The 13,828-nt window shown below is 59.1% G+C and overlaps 1 protein-coding gene across 9 annotated transcripts in view; it reads left to right on the top strand.

Annotated features, from left to right (window-relative positions):
• The window catches only part of SLC4A4 (solute carrier family 4 member 4), a 136,138-nt gene that overhangs the window by 103,849 nt on the left and 18,461 nt on the right, over positions 1-13,828 (top strand). For all 9 annotated transcript variants that reach the window (XM_054172484.1, XM_054172483.1, XM_054172485.1 and 6 more), the window contains 6 exons: positions 2,789-3,060; positions 4,293-4,366; positions 5,574-5,762; positions 7,771-7,884; positions 8,659-8,820; positions 12,951-13,129. In XM_054172484.1, the coding sequence (XP_054028459.1) occupies positions 2,789-3,060; positions 4,293-4,366; positions 5,574-5,762; positions 7,771-7,884; positions 8,659-8,820; positions 12,951-13,129 (990 nt within the window). The remainder of the gene's footprint in view (positions 1-2,788; positions 3,061-4,292; positions 4,367-5,573; positions 5,763-7,770; positions 7,885-8,658; positions 8,821-12,950; positions 13,130-13,828) is intronic.

Raw genomic sequence — 13,828 nt, 5'->3', positions numbered from 1 at the left:
GAGATCACTTGAGATGACACAGAAAACACCCCAAAACCTCCTTGGTTTGCAAGGAGATCATTTGAGACTGCACAAAACCCACCCCAAAGCCCTTGGTTGGCCAGGAGATCATTTGAGGCTCTCCAGCAGCCACCCCAAATGCCTTCATTAGCCAGGAGATCATTTGAGATGACACAGAGACCACCCCAAGCCCCTGGATTTTGGGATGGTGTCTTGCCAGGAGATCATTCTGGGTTGCACAAACCCACCCCAAACCCCTTCATTTGCCAGGAGATCCTTGTAGGCTCTCCAGCAGCCACCCCCAAGCCCTCCTGGGCCACTGGTGGCTATTTTTAGAGGTGGCCTCTTGAATTATTCAGCTGGAGGTGGCTGTGGCTTGCACTCAGGCAGGAGCCATGGGTGGGTGGTGAGTGGCTTTAATTGTGTCTCCTTCCTCATGGTGGTGAATCTCCACGGGGAGTTAGGCAGAAATAATTGAGAGGATGGCATCAGGGCTCTGCTGTGAAGGCCACACACGTGGTGGAGAGGCCTCTGGAGCTGCAGAGCCCCTGCTCAGGCAGACAAGTGGGCTTCCATGGCATCTCTCACACTCAGCTGGGCTCCAGGGGCTCCTGGTGCAGGTGGTCTGCAGGGCCCCCCTGGTGCAGGTGGTCTGCAGCATTGAGCTCATGGTTGATAGATCCATAGGGTGGGTTGGGTTGGAAGGGATCTTGAAGCTCATCCAGTCCCAACCCCCTGCCATGGGCAGGGACACCTCCACCAGCCCAGGCTGCTCAGGACCTTGACCACCCCCAGGGAAGGGGCATCCAGGAGCTCCCTGGGCAACCTGCTCCAGTCCAAAGGATGACAACCAGGAGTGGCTGTGCTGGAGCTGCTTGCAGGCAGGGCAGAGCCCAGGGAGGTGGTGGAGTCCCCAGCCCTGGAGGTGTTCCAGAGGGGATTGGATGTGGCACTTGGAGCCAGGGTTTAGTAGCCAGGAGGTGTTGGGTGTCAGGTTGGACTTGATGATCTCTGAGGTCTTTTCCAACCTTATTGATTCTGTGATTCCATGAATAGGGGCAGCACACAGCAGGGGAAGAGCAAGATGGGGAAAAAAATCACTTTCTTGGGGGGGTGTTTGGGGAAGGAGAAGCTGAAGGCTATTTTTACCCCTGAGAAGGAGGTGGTGCCAAAAGCCATTGTCCTAAGCACTGCCAGAGCAGGAGGCCAGGGCTTTTCCAGGGAGCCTGTCTCAGAAGGAAATGGGAAGCCAGGGCTTTTGCATCCAATTTGTGGTTGTTGATGTTGACAGCAGCCTGGGCCCTGCTGGGACCACAATTAGAGAGCATCCCCAGCTGCCTCATCATTTAAAGTCTGACTCTGTGGCTGCAGAGAGTTCTGGAAAAGCCTCCAGGACCCAGCCAGGCTTCTAGGGACTTTTCCTTCTGTGCTGCTGCTTTGGTTCTCCTCTGCAGCTGCTTTGGTTCCCCTCTGCTGCTGCTTTGGTTCCCCTCTGCTGCTGCTTTGGTTCCCCTCTGCTGCTGCTTTGGTTCCCCTCTGCAGCTGCTTTGGTTCCCCTCTGCTGCTGCTTTGGTTCCCCTCTGCTGCTGCTTTGGTTCCCCTCTGCTGCTGCTTTGGTTCCCCTCTGCTGCTGCTTTGGTTCCCCTCTGCTGCTGCTTTGGTTCCCCTCTGCTGCTGCTTTGGTTCCCCTCTGCTGCTGCTTTGGTTCCCCTCTGCTGCTGCTTTGGTTCCCCTCTGCTGCTGCTTTGGTTCTCCTCTGCTGCTGCTTTGGTTCTCCTCTGCTGCTGCTTTGGTTCTCCTCTGCTGCTGCTTTGGTTCTCCTCTGCTGCTGCTTTGGTTCCCCTCTGCTGCTGCTTTGGCTCTCCTCTGCAGCTGCTTTGGTTCCCCTCTGCTGCTGCTTTGGTTCCCCTCTGCTGCTGCTTTGGTTCCCCTCTGCAGCTGCTTTGGTTCCCCTCTGCTGCTGCTTTGGTTCCCCTCTGCTGCTGCTTTGGTTCCCCTCTGCTGCTGCTTTGGCTCTCCTCTGCAGCTGCTTTGGTTCCCCTCTGCAGCTGCTTTGGTTCTCCTCTGCAGCTGCTTTGGTTCCCCTCTGCTGCTGCTTTGGTTCTCCTCTGCTGCTGCTTTGGTTCTCCTCTGCTGCTGCTTTGGTTCCCCTCTGCTGCTGCTTTGGTTCTCCTCTGCTGCTGCTTTGGTTCCCCTCTGCTGCTGCTTTGGTTCCCCTCTGCAGCTGCTTTGGTTCCCCTCTGCTGCTGCTTTGGTTCCCCTCTGCTGCTGCTTTGGTTCTCCTCTGCTGCTGCTTTGGTTCTCCTCTGCTGCTGCTTTGGTTCCCCTCTGCAGCTGCTTTGGTTCTCCTCTGCAGCTGCTTTGGTTCCCCTCTGCTGCTGCTTTGGTTCTCCTCTGCTGCTGCTTTGGTTCTCCTCTGCAGCTGCTTTGGTTCCCCTCTGCAGCTGCTTTGGTTCCCCTCTGCAGCTGCTTTGGTTCTCCCCTGCTGCTGCCTCTCCCCTCTGCCCCGCTGCTTTTCCTCCCTCCTGCTCTTGTTCCCCCTTGTCCTTCCCTTGCTCTCAGGGCACCTCCCCCATGCCGGGCTGCTCAAGGCCTCCCCCGGGCAGTGCTTGAGCCCCGCGGGCTCCCTGGGCAGGCGGTCCCCGGTGCCGGTGCCGGTGCCGGGCGCGGCTGGGAGGCCGGGAGCGGCCGTGGCTGCGGCTCAGCCCATCCTCTCCCTGCCCATCCTCTCCCTGCCCATCCTCTCCCTGCCCATCCTCTCCCTGCCCTCCCCCCCGTCCCCCTGCAGGGACAACGACTTCGACTACCTGGAGTTCCGCCTGTGGATTGGCCTCTGGTCAGCCTTCCAGTGTCTCATCCTGGTGGCCACCGATGCCAGCTTCCTGGTCAAGTACTTCACCCGCTTCACCGAGGAGGGCTTCTCCTCCCTCATCAGCTTCATCTTCATCTACGATGCTTTCAAGAAGATGATCAAGCTGGCAGACCATTACCCAATCAACTCCCACTTCAAGGTGGACTACATCACACACTACTCTTGTGCCTGCGAGCCGTTAGACCCAGGTGAGAGGCCGGCTCGGGCTGGGCAGAGCCCGGGGGCGTGAGGCTGAGCCCATCCCAGTGCCAGGCTCTGCACAACCCCAGGCAGTGCTGCAGGCCTTGGAAGGGACCTCAGAGATCAGCCAGGTCCAACAGGGACGCCTCCCACCAGCCCAGCTTGCTCAAGGTCTCATCCTGAACACCTCCAGGGAGAGGACATCCACAACCCTCCTGGGCAGCCTGTGCCGGTGCCTCCCCACCCTCACTGCCAAGAGTTTCTTCCTGCTGTTCCAAGGTTGAAGATCTCAAAGGTCTCTTCCAACCTCCAGAGTTCTGTCACCCCAAGGCAGACCCCCTAGGAGCCCAAGGATGGTGCTCTGCCTCTGCCCTGCTGTCTTCTAGGGGACATGGAGCCCCTCCATTGCCCTTCAGATGGAGCAGAACTGAACCAAGCTCCCAGCGCTTGCAGAGCTCCCAGGTTTCACCACCACCACAAGCAGCCAGCTGCCAGGGCTCCACTTGGCAGCACCCTTTGCACAGCCAGCAGCCCTCCCTTGTTGGCCAGCTCACGTTGAGAGAGCCTCAAGTTTGCTTTGAGCCTCAACCAAGTTCCTTACTCACCCCTCATTGTTTGCAGGATCCTAGGAGTGGTCACAGCTTCCCAACTGGGACGAGGCAAAGAGCTTCTGTTTGCCTTTGAGCTCTTGCAAGCCTTTGTTCCTGGCTGTGCTGCCAGATCTTGGAGGTCTGCTGGCTCTGGCTGCCTGGCAGCCCACACTCCAGTGCCAGGCTGGGCTGAACTCCCTCATGCTCAAGCAAGGAGCTGTTGGTGCTTTCCCACTCCTCCAGGAGATGGAAACCACCCATGTTTGGGCACCACCCTGAGCAAACCCAGCTCCACAGCAGCACCAAGCAGAGCAGGAGTGACCTGAGCCACCACTCCTGCCCCTCCCCAGGCCTGCCAGAGGAATGTCCTTCAGAGCTAAGGGCCACAGAGATGCAAGGAGACAAGGTCTGGAGGGAGGGGTCCCCCTCCAGGGCAGGGGGGTTGGAACTGGATGAGCTTTGAGGACCTTTCCAAGCCAAACCATTACTGTGGTTCTTTAGAGTCACTCTGAAGCAGCACCTGGGGCTTGCCTCACTTGAGCAGAGGCTGCAGGCAGGTTGGTGGGGGTCAGGAAGGCTGTGGGGGTCGACATCCCTTTCCTTTCCTGGCTCCACCCCCGTGGCATGCCCCTCTCTGTCCTCTCTTGCAGTCAATGGCTCCCTGTTCAACGGGACCACGGTGCCCTCGGCCGCTGAGCTGCCCTACTCCTACTCCTCTGAGCTGGTGAGTGCTCCTCAGCAGGGCAGGCTCTCCCAGGTGTCAGGAGCTGCTGCTGGGCCCTGCCAGTAGACCAGGAGTGGGTCACATGAAGGAAACCCTCCTGCTGACTCCCTGGGGTCGCCCATGACCTTGGGAAGCTGTGACCCAAGTCCTTGCATCCGGGGCTGGAATGGCAGAGGGCTGTTGTGGCCACCATGCCCTGATGACACCAAGCTGTGTGGTGCAGCAGGCAGGCTGGAGGGAAGGGATCCATCCAGAGGGAGCTGGGCAGGCTGGAGGGAAGGGATCCATCCAGAGGGACCTGGGCAGGCTGGAGGGAAGGGATCCAGCCAGAGGGACCTGGGCAGGCTGGAGAGAAGGGATCCAGCCAGAGGGACCTGGGCAGGCTGCAGAGCTGTGTCCAGGACAGCCTCATGAGGTTCAACAAGACCAAGAGCAAGGTCCTGCAGCTGGGTCAGGACAATGCCAGGCACTGATACAGGCTGGGCAGGGACTGGCTGGAGAGCAGCCCTGAAGGAAAGGGCCTGGGGGTGCTGGGGGAGGAGAAGCTCAGCAGGAGCCAGCAGGGAGCACTTGCAGCCCAGAGAGCCAAGCAGAGCCTGGGCTGCAGCAAGAGAAGTGTGGCCAGCAGGGCCAGGGAGGGGATTCTGCCCCTCTGCTCCACTCTGTGAGACCACAGCTGGAGCTCTGGGGCCAGCTCTGGAGCCTCTGTGCCAGGAAGGATCTGGAGGGGCTGGAAGGTGTCCAGAGCAGGGCCAGGAGGAGGAGCAGAGGGCTGGAGCTGCTCTGCTATGGAGACAGACTGAGGGAGTTGGGGTTGTGCAGGCTGGAGGGGAGAAGCTCCCAGGAGACCTCATTGTATCTACCTACCAGGATCTGCAGGGGGCTGCAAGAAAGCTGGGGAGGGACTTCTGAGGGTGTCAGGGAGGGATAGGACTGGGGGGGGGGGGGTGGAACAAAACTAGAAATGGGGAGATTGAGATTGGCTGTGAGGAAGAAGTTGCTCCCCAGGAGGGTGGTGAGAGCCTGGCACAGGCTGCCCAGGGAGGTGGTGGAAGCCTCCTGCCTGGAGGTGTTTGCAGCCAGGCTGGAGGTGGCTGTGAGCAACCTGCTGTAGTGTGAGGTGTCCCTGCCCATGGCAGGGGGCTGGAGCTGGCTGAGCCTTGAGCTCCCTGGCAGCTCTGTGACTCTGTCTCTCCTTGCCCTGCAGTACAACTCCACCATCGCTTGGTCCTCTCTGACAGCCAAGGAGTGCTTGAAATACGGAGGGCAGCTGGTGGGCAACAACTGCCACTATGTCCCTGACATCACCCTCATGTCCTTCATCCTCTTCTTTGGCACTTACACCTGCTCCATGGCCCTGAAGAAGTTCAAGACCAGTCGCTACTTCCCCACCACTGTGAGTATCCCCCTGGCACCCCAGCAGCTGGCTGTGCACCCTGCCACAGCCCCCAGGGCAGCCCTCCTGCTGCTGCTGCCACACAGGCAGAGGGAGGCACCATGGAGGGGTTGGGGCTGGGAAAGCCCTCTGAGGTCACCCAGTCCAGCCAGCAACCCAACCCCACCATGGCCACCAAACCCTGGCCCCAAGTGCCATGGCCACAGGGTCCTGGAATCCCTCCAGGGCTGGGGACTCCACCACCTCCCTGGGCAGCCTGTGCCAGTCCCTGACCACTCTGGCAGCAAAGACATTTTCCCTCCTCTCCAACCTAAGCCTCCCCAGGTACAGTTTCAGGCCATTGCCTCTCCTTCTGTCACCTGAGAGTAGGGAGCAGAGCCCAAGCCCCTCCTCACTCCAGCCTCCTCTCAGGGAGCTGCAGAGAGCCATGAGGTCTCCCCTCAGCCTCCTCTTCTCCAGGCTGAACACCCCCAGCTCCCTCAGCCTCTCCTCATAGGGTTTGTTCAGCTTTCCTCAAGCCACTAAAGAGTGGTCAGGGGTTGGAAGAGGCTGCCCAGGAGGGTGGTGGAGTCCCCATGCCTGGAGGTGTGCAAGGACCTTGGGGCCATGGTTTGGTGGCCATGGTGGGGCTGGGGTGAAGGTTGGACTGGATGAGCTCAGAGGTCTCTTCCAACCCTCCTGGTGCTGTGATGCCACGAGGATGACAGCTTCAGGCTGCCACTGCTCAGACCCCGAAGGTGAGCTGGGCTGGGCTGGACCTGTGGTGCTGGGCTGCAGCTGTGAGATCTGCTCAGAGCTGTTGTTGCCCCTGGGTTCCCATGGCTACAGAGCACTTGAGCTGCATTCCAGCCTGGATGGAATTTGTTCCCTTTTCATTCAAAATCAAAGAGGTTCAGCTGTACCACAGAGGAGCAGTAAACAGCCCTGCAGGAGAAATCCCTGCCTGACACAGTGCCAACCACAGGGAGCAGCTCCCTTGGAGATGGGGGCTGGGGGGTGGTACAAAAGGCTGTGGTAGAGCTGGGAGCCCCCAGCTCACACACTCCTGCCAGGGTGACTTCAGCTGGGGAGGTCAGCCAAGCAGGAGAAGCCCAGAGGTGCCTGCAGGCTGGCCCTGGGCAGCCTGATGATCCCTGCTGGCTGCAGAGGGGTTGCACAAGAGGACCTTGGAGGGTCCCTCCCAAGCCAGTGCAGGCTGTGGAGTTTCTAAGGCTCCACAGCCAGCTGGGGGCTGCTGGCTGCTGTCACCAGCAGTCAGGCTGCCTGGAGGCACCCCCCTGGGGGGCTCTTGGCAAAAGCAGTTTTGTCTTCCTGAAGCTTGCTTTCCTGCTTCCACTGAGGCTTTAATGGTCCCCAGGGAGGACCCAGGGGTTGTGTAGGCAAATGGCAGCAGGCATGGAACTGGTTCTGTTGGAGAAGCCCTCTGAGATCATCCAGTCCAACCTCCTGCCCTGCACCACCCTGGCCCCAGCTGCCATGGCCACAGGTTTCTGGAACCCCTCCAGGGCTGGGGACTCCACCACCTCCCTGGGCAGCCTCTTCCAACCCCTGACCACTCTGGCAGCAAAGACATTTTCCCTCCTCTCCAACCTAAGCCTCCCCTGGCACAGTTTCAGGCCATTGCCTCTCCTCCTATCCCCTGAGACTAGGGAGCAGAGCCCAAGCCCCTCCTCTTTCCAACCTTCTTTCAGGGAGCTGCAGAGAGCCATGAGGTCTCCCCTCAGCCTCCTCTTCTCCAGGCTGAACACCCCCAGCTCCCTCAGCCTCTCCTCATAGGGTTTGTTCAGCTCTCCTCAAGCCACTAAAGGGTGGTCAGGGGTTGGAAGAGGCTGCCCGGGGGGGGGTGGAGTCCCCAGCCCTGGGGGTGCTCAAGAGGGGACTGGAAGTGGCACTTGGAGCCATGGTTTAGTTGTCAGGAGGTCTTAGGTGGCAAGTTGGACTTGATGGTCTCTGAGGTCTTTTCCAGCCTGGTTGATTCCATGATTCTGACCTCCCCCTTCTCTTTCAGGCCAGGAAGCTGATCAGTGACTTTGCCATTATCTTGTCCATCCTGATTTTCTGTGGCATAGATGCCCTGGTAGGTGTGGACACCCCAAAACTCATCGTGCCAAGTGAATTCAAGGTAGGTCTGTGCCAGCTTGCCTGCCTGGCCCTTGGCAGAGGCTGCCTTCTCCCACCCTCACAGCAGGAGAGCAGCCAGGCCACCCTGGGCCCCAGCTCTGATCCCTTTTGGGAGCCTCTTGGCTGGCTGGTGTGCTCTTTTAGAGCACTTTCAATGGGTCTGGTGATGAACTCAGGTCAAGTGAGCTACAGCAGGCAGTAATTCAGTGGAAGCTTAGCACCTAAACCTGAGCATGCCTGAGTTACCCATGCTCTGAGCCAGGCCAAAATCATTGTGGGTGGTGGTTCTGTGCTCAGTGGCCATCCAGGAGCTGCAGGGGGCTCCAGGAAAGCTGGGGAGGGACTTTGGAGGGGGTGAGGGAGGGATAGGACTGTGGGGAATGGAGCAAAGCTAGAAGTGGGGAGATTGACATTGGATGTGAGGAAGAAGTTGTTGCCCAGGGAGGTGGTGGAAGCCTCCTGCCTGGAGGTGTTTGCAGCCAGGCTGTGAGCAACCTGCTGCAGTGTGAGGTGTCCCTGCCCATGGCAGGGGGTTGGAGCTGGCTGAGCCTTGAGCTCCCTTCCAGCCCTGACACTTCTGTGATTTATGTCCTAAATGGATGGTTTCTCTCCTGCCTCCATGCTGTGAACCCCCTGGGGCTGCTGTTCCTGGGCAGGATGAAGCCCCCAGTGTCTCCCAGCAGCCCCACTGCTGGGAGGTGCCAGCCTGTGGGGGGTGCCATGGCTCCTAGACCCCCCCTCTAACACCAGCTTCTCTCCTCCATGCCCTCAAAAGCCAACCAGTCCTGAGAGGGGTTGGTTTATCCCCCCTTTTGGAGGGAACCCGTGGTGGGTGTACCTGGCAGCAGCCATCCCTGCACTACTGGTGACCATCCTCATCTTCATGGACCAGCAGATCACAGCTGTCATTGTCAACAGGAAGGAGCACAAGCTGAAGGTGGGTGTGCTTCGTGCCTTGCCTGGGTGCAGGAGGTGTGCTGGAGGTGCAGGAGGGCCTGTGGCAGGGCTGAGGATCCCTCAGCAAGGCCACTGCTGGTTCTTCACAGCAGTGTTTGTCCCCTGGGGTAGAGTTCTGGCTAGGAGCAAGGCTGGTTCCATTGGAAAGCTCCATCACTGCCCAGAGATCTGAAGCAGCAACCCTGGGCAGGGCCAGCTGGTGGTGTTGGAGCTGGCTGAGCCTTGAGGTCCCTTCCAGCCCTAACAGTTCTGTGATTGGAAGAGGAAAGAGAGTGTACATCAAAGGTGTTGAGCTGCTGGAAGGTGTCCAGAGAAGGGCAGCAAAGCTGGGGAGGGGTCTGGAGCACAGCCCTGGGAGGAGAGGCTGAGGGAGCTGGGGTTGCTTAGCCTGCAGAAGAGGAGGCTCAGGGGAGACCTTCTTGCTGCCTACAACTACCTGAAGGGAGGTTGTAGCCAGGTGGGGGTTGGGCTCTTCTCCCAGGCAAGCAGCAGCAGAACAAGAGGACACAGTCTCAAGCTGTGCCAGGGGAGGTTCAGGCTGGATGGTAGGAAGAAGTTCTTCCCAGCAAGAGAGATTGGCCCTGGGGATGTGCTGCCCAGGGAGGTGGTGGAGTCCCCATCCCTGGAGGTGTCCAAGAGGGGATTGGATGTGGCACTTGGAGCCATGGTCAGGAGGTGTTGGGTGAGAGGTTGGACTTGATGATCCCTGAGGTCTTTTCCAACCTTATTGATTCTGTGATGAGCAAGGTCTCACTGAGCCCTGGCCAGCAGCTGCCAGCCCTTCTGAGCAAGGCTTTGGGGTGCCAAAAACCATCCCAGAACCCCACCTCTGGCCAGGGCTGGCCCAGGGCTGGCAGCTGTGTTGGGCTGTGGGATAGAAGCAGTGAGCTGGAGAGCTCTGGGACACAGCAAGGGCATAGCCCCAGCTGGATGTCCTTTCAAGGGGAGCTTTCCAACCACAGGGTCAGGAGAGCCTGGGCTGCAGGCATGTTGTTAAAATAAACTCTGCAGCCAGTGCTGGGCAGGTTCCTCATGCCTGGAGGGCTTTGGTTGTGGCTTTTTGTTCCTACTTTCCCTGCCTGGTCAGTTTTGATTGAAAATCATCCTGCCCTGTGCTCAGCACTGCTCAGGCCACACCTGGAGTCCTGTGTCCAGCTCTTGCCCCTCAGGTTAGGAAAGAGGTTGAGGTGCTGGAAGGTGTCCAGAGAAGGGCAACAAAGCTGGGGAGGGGTCTGGGGCACAGCCCTGTGAGGAGAGGCTGAGGGAGCTGGGGTTGCTTAGCCTGCAGAAGAGGAGGCTCAGGGGAGACCTTCTTGCTCTCTGCAACTACCTGAAGGGAGGTTGTAGCCAGGTGGGGGTTGGGCTCTTCTCCCAGGCAAGCAGCAGCAGAACAAGAGGACATAGCCTCAAGCTGTGCCAGGGGAGGTTTAGGCTGGATGTTAGGAAGAAGTTCTTCCCAGCAAGAGAGATTGGCCCTTGGGATGTGCTGCCCAGGGAGGTGGTGGAGTCACCATCTCTGGGGGTGTTTAGGAGGAGCCTGGATGAGGCACCTGGTGCCATGGGTTAGTTGATCAGATGGTGTTGGGTGAGAGGTTGGACTGGATGATCTCTGAGGTCTTCTCCAGCCTGGTTAATTCTGTTCTGCTCTAAAAAGAGGAAATCCCTGGGGAAGAAGCCTGTCCCTTCCTGCTAGCAGGACAGGAGTCAAGGGGGCTGACCCTGAGGGGGAAGGCTCCCTCCAATCATGGAAGCATAGAATGCTCTGGGTTGGAAGGGGCCTCCAAAGCTCATCCAGTCCAAACCTCTCTGCAGTCAGCAGGGACATCCTCCCCTGGAGCAGGTTGCCCAAGGCCCTGAGCAGCCTCACCTTGAATGGCTCCAGAGGTGGAGCCCCAACCAGCTCCCTGGGCAGCCTGTGCCAGCCTTCCAACAGCCTCCTGGTGCAGAGCTTGTTCCTCACAGCCAATCTCAGTCTGCTCTGCTCCCATTTCAGACCACTGCCCCTTGTCCTCTCCCTGCAGGCCTTTGGGCACAGTCCCTCTGCAGCCTTCCTGTAGCCCCCTTCCACTTCTGGCAGGCTGCTCTGAGGTCTGCCTGGAGCCTTCTCTTCTCTCCTGAACACCCCCAGCTCCCTCAGCCTGGCCTCCCAGCAGAGCTGCTCCATTCCCCTGAGCATTTTGTGGCCCTCCTCTGGACCTTCTCCATCAGGTCCATGTCCTTCCTGTGGGCAGTGCTGGGTCACTCATGGAATGGCTTGGGTTGGAAGGGACCTTAGAGGATCATCCAGTTCCAACCCCCTGCACCCACAACCTCCCAGGGCAACCTGTTCCAGTGTCTCCCCACCCTCACTGTCCAGATCTGCTGTCCAGAGCCATTCTGTTGTGCCCCTACCCATGGCAGGGGGTTGGAGTAGATGATCTCTGAGCTCCCTTCCAACCTGAGCCATTCCCTTGTGTGCCTGCCCATGGCAAGGGGTTGGAGTAGATAATCTTTGAGGTCCCTTCCAACCCATTCTGTGACTCAGCACTGTGCCCACATCTTCCCTGGGGGAAGACTCATTGGCATGAGCTCAGCTTCAGGGCCACCTCCTGGACCCAAGGAAGCAGACCAAGCGTTCTCTTCAGCTCTGGGAGGATGCAGGCACTGCTCTCCCTCCATGAAGAAGAGGCCAAGGGAAGGATGTGGCTGTTGTTCCTAATGCTAAAGCATGGGCAGGGTGTCAGTGAGTGCCCATCCCACCCCTGCTGGCCAGCCAAAGCAAGCAGCACAGCTGGGAGGAGCACAATGAGGGCTATTCAAGACCAGCCTGGGTTGCTTTCCCTGCTGGGTCACCAAGAGGTCCAGGTCCTTTGGGCTGCCCAAGAAAACCAAGCAGAGCAGGAGTGGAGGAAAGGTGAACCTTCTCTGAAGGCTGAGGGGAGGCTCAGTGCCCTCTGCAGCTCCCTGAAAGGAGGTTGGAGAGCAGGGCTGGAGAGCAGGGCTGGGGAGAGGCAGCTGAGGGACCTGGGGAAGGCTGAGGTTGGAGCCAGGTGGGGCTTGGTCTCTCCTCCCTAGTCTCAGGGCATAGGAGAGGCAATGGCCTGAAATTGTGCCAGGGGAGGGTTAGGATGGAGATGAGGAACAATTTCTTTGCTGCCAGAGTGGTCAGGGACTGGCACAGGCTGCCCAGGGAGGTGGTGGAGTCCCCAGCCCTGGAGGGATTCCAGGACCCTGTGGCCATGGCACTTGGGGCCAGGGTTTGGTGGCCATGGTGGGGTTGGGTTGCTGGCTGGACTGGGTGACCTCAGAGGGCTTTCCCAGCCCCAACCCCTCCATGACTCTACCCTCTCTTCCCTGCAGAAGGTGCCTCCCTCTGCCTGTGTGGCAGCAGCAGCAGGAGGGCTGCCCTGGGGGCTGTGGCAGGGTGCACAGCCCTGTTCTCCAGACCCTTCCCCAGCTCTGTTGCCCTTCTCTGGACACTCTGCAGCCCCTCAGTGTTCTGTTTGCTGGCAGCACTCCCTCTGCTTTCTGTCCAAGTCAACCTGAACAGCCAGGAGGACAAACTGAGCTGCTCAGCTAAACCCTCAGCGTGCCCTCAGAGTTCAGCTCTCCTCAAGGCACTGAAGAGTGGTCAGGGTTGGAGGAGGGCTGAAGGCTGGACTGGATGACCTCAGAGGGCTTTCCCAGCCCAAAGCAATGCTATGGCTCTATGAAATATGCTTTGGTGAAGGTGGAGCTGTCTGATCTTCACCTCCTGAGCTGCTGTGCCTCTGTGAGAGGCCATTGGGGCAGCTGCAAGGCTTGGCTTGCACCACCTCAACCTGGCAGTGGGCACAGGCTGCTTGGGCTGCTTCAAGCCTGCTCTTCTCCTGTGCTTCCTTCATCCCCTTGCTCTCAGAGCTTCCAGAGCTGCCCCCCTCACCTGTTCTCCCTGCAGGAACAGCTCCTGCATCGTTCAAGGAGCATTTTGTCCTGCTCTGTGCCTCCTTGTGGCAGTTTCTGTGGGCCAGAAGCTGCGGTGGGAGGAGATGCTGCTCCTTTGGTGTGCCTCAACCCCCAGGCTAGAGCCCTTGGCTGTCCTGGAGGTGTTTGAGGATGCTGAGGCTGAAGGCTGTCTGTCTCCCTTCACAGAAAGGTGCTGGCTACCATCTGGATCTGTTCTGGGTGGCCATTCTGATGATTGTGTGCTCCTTCATGGGCCTGCCCTGGTACGTGGCTGCCACTGTCATCTCCATCGCTCACATTGACAGCCTGAAGATGGAGACAGAGACCTCAGCCCCTGGAGAGCAGCCCAAGTTTTTGGGAGTCAGGTATGAACAGCCAGGAAGACCTCAACTGCCAGGGGGGCCCAGGGAGGTGCTGGAGTCCCCAGCCCTGGAGGTGCTCCAGGAAGCTGTGGCCGTGGCCCTTGGGGCCGTGGTTGGATGGCCTTGGTGGGGCTGATGGTTGGACTGGGTGAGCTTAAAGGTCAACAGCTCTGTCAGTCTGTGGAGCCTGGAGTGATTCCAAACCCACCTGGATGGCTTCTTGTGTGACCTTCAGGGGAGTCCAAGGGAGGGCTATGAGGGTGCTGCAGGGACTGCAGCACTGCCCTGTGAGGAGAGGCTGAGAGCCCTGGGGGTGGTTGGTCTGGAGAGGAGAAGGCTGAGAGGGGATTGAATCAATGTCTATCAATAGCTGAGGGCTGGGGGGCAAGAGGGAGGGGACAGGGACAGGGTCTGCTCACTTGCACCCTGGGATAGGACAAGGGGCAGTGGATATAAACTCCAGCACAGGAGGCTCCACCTCAACATGAGGAGGAACTTCTGCACTGGGAGGGTGACAGAGCCCTGGAGCAGGCTGCCCAGAGAGGTTGTGGAGTCTCCTTCTCTGGAGCCTTCCCAGCCCCATCTGGATGTGTCCCTGTGTGACCTGTGCTGGATTCTGTGGCCCTGCTCTGGCAGGGGGCTTGGACTCAATGATCTTTGGAGGTCCCTTCCAACCCCTGCCATCCTGTGATTCCCTCGGTG

This window comes from Dryobates pubescens, chromosome 24 (genome assembly GCF_014839835.1).
Source record: "Dryobates pubescens isolate bDryPub1 chromosome 24, bDryPub1.pri, whole genome shotgun sequence".
Classification (NCBI taxonomy): Eukaryota; Metazoa; Chordata; class Aves; order Piciformes; family Picidae; genus Dryobates; species Dryobates pubescens.
This window is presented reverse-complemented; position numbering and strand designations above follow the sequence as displayed.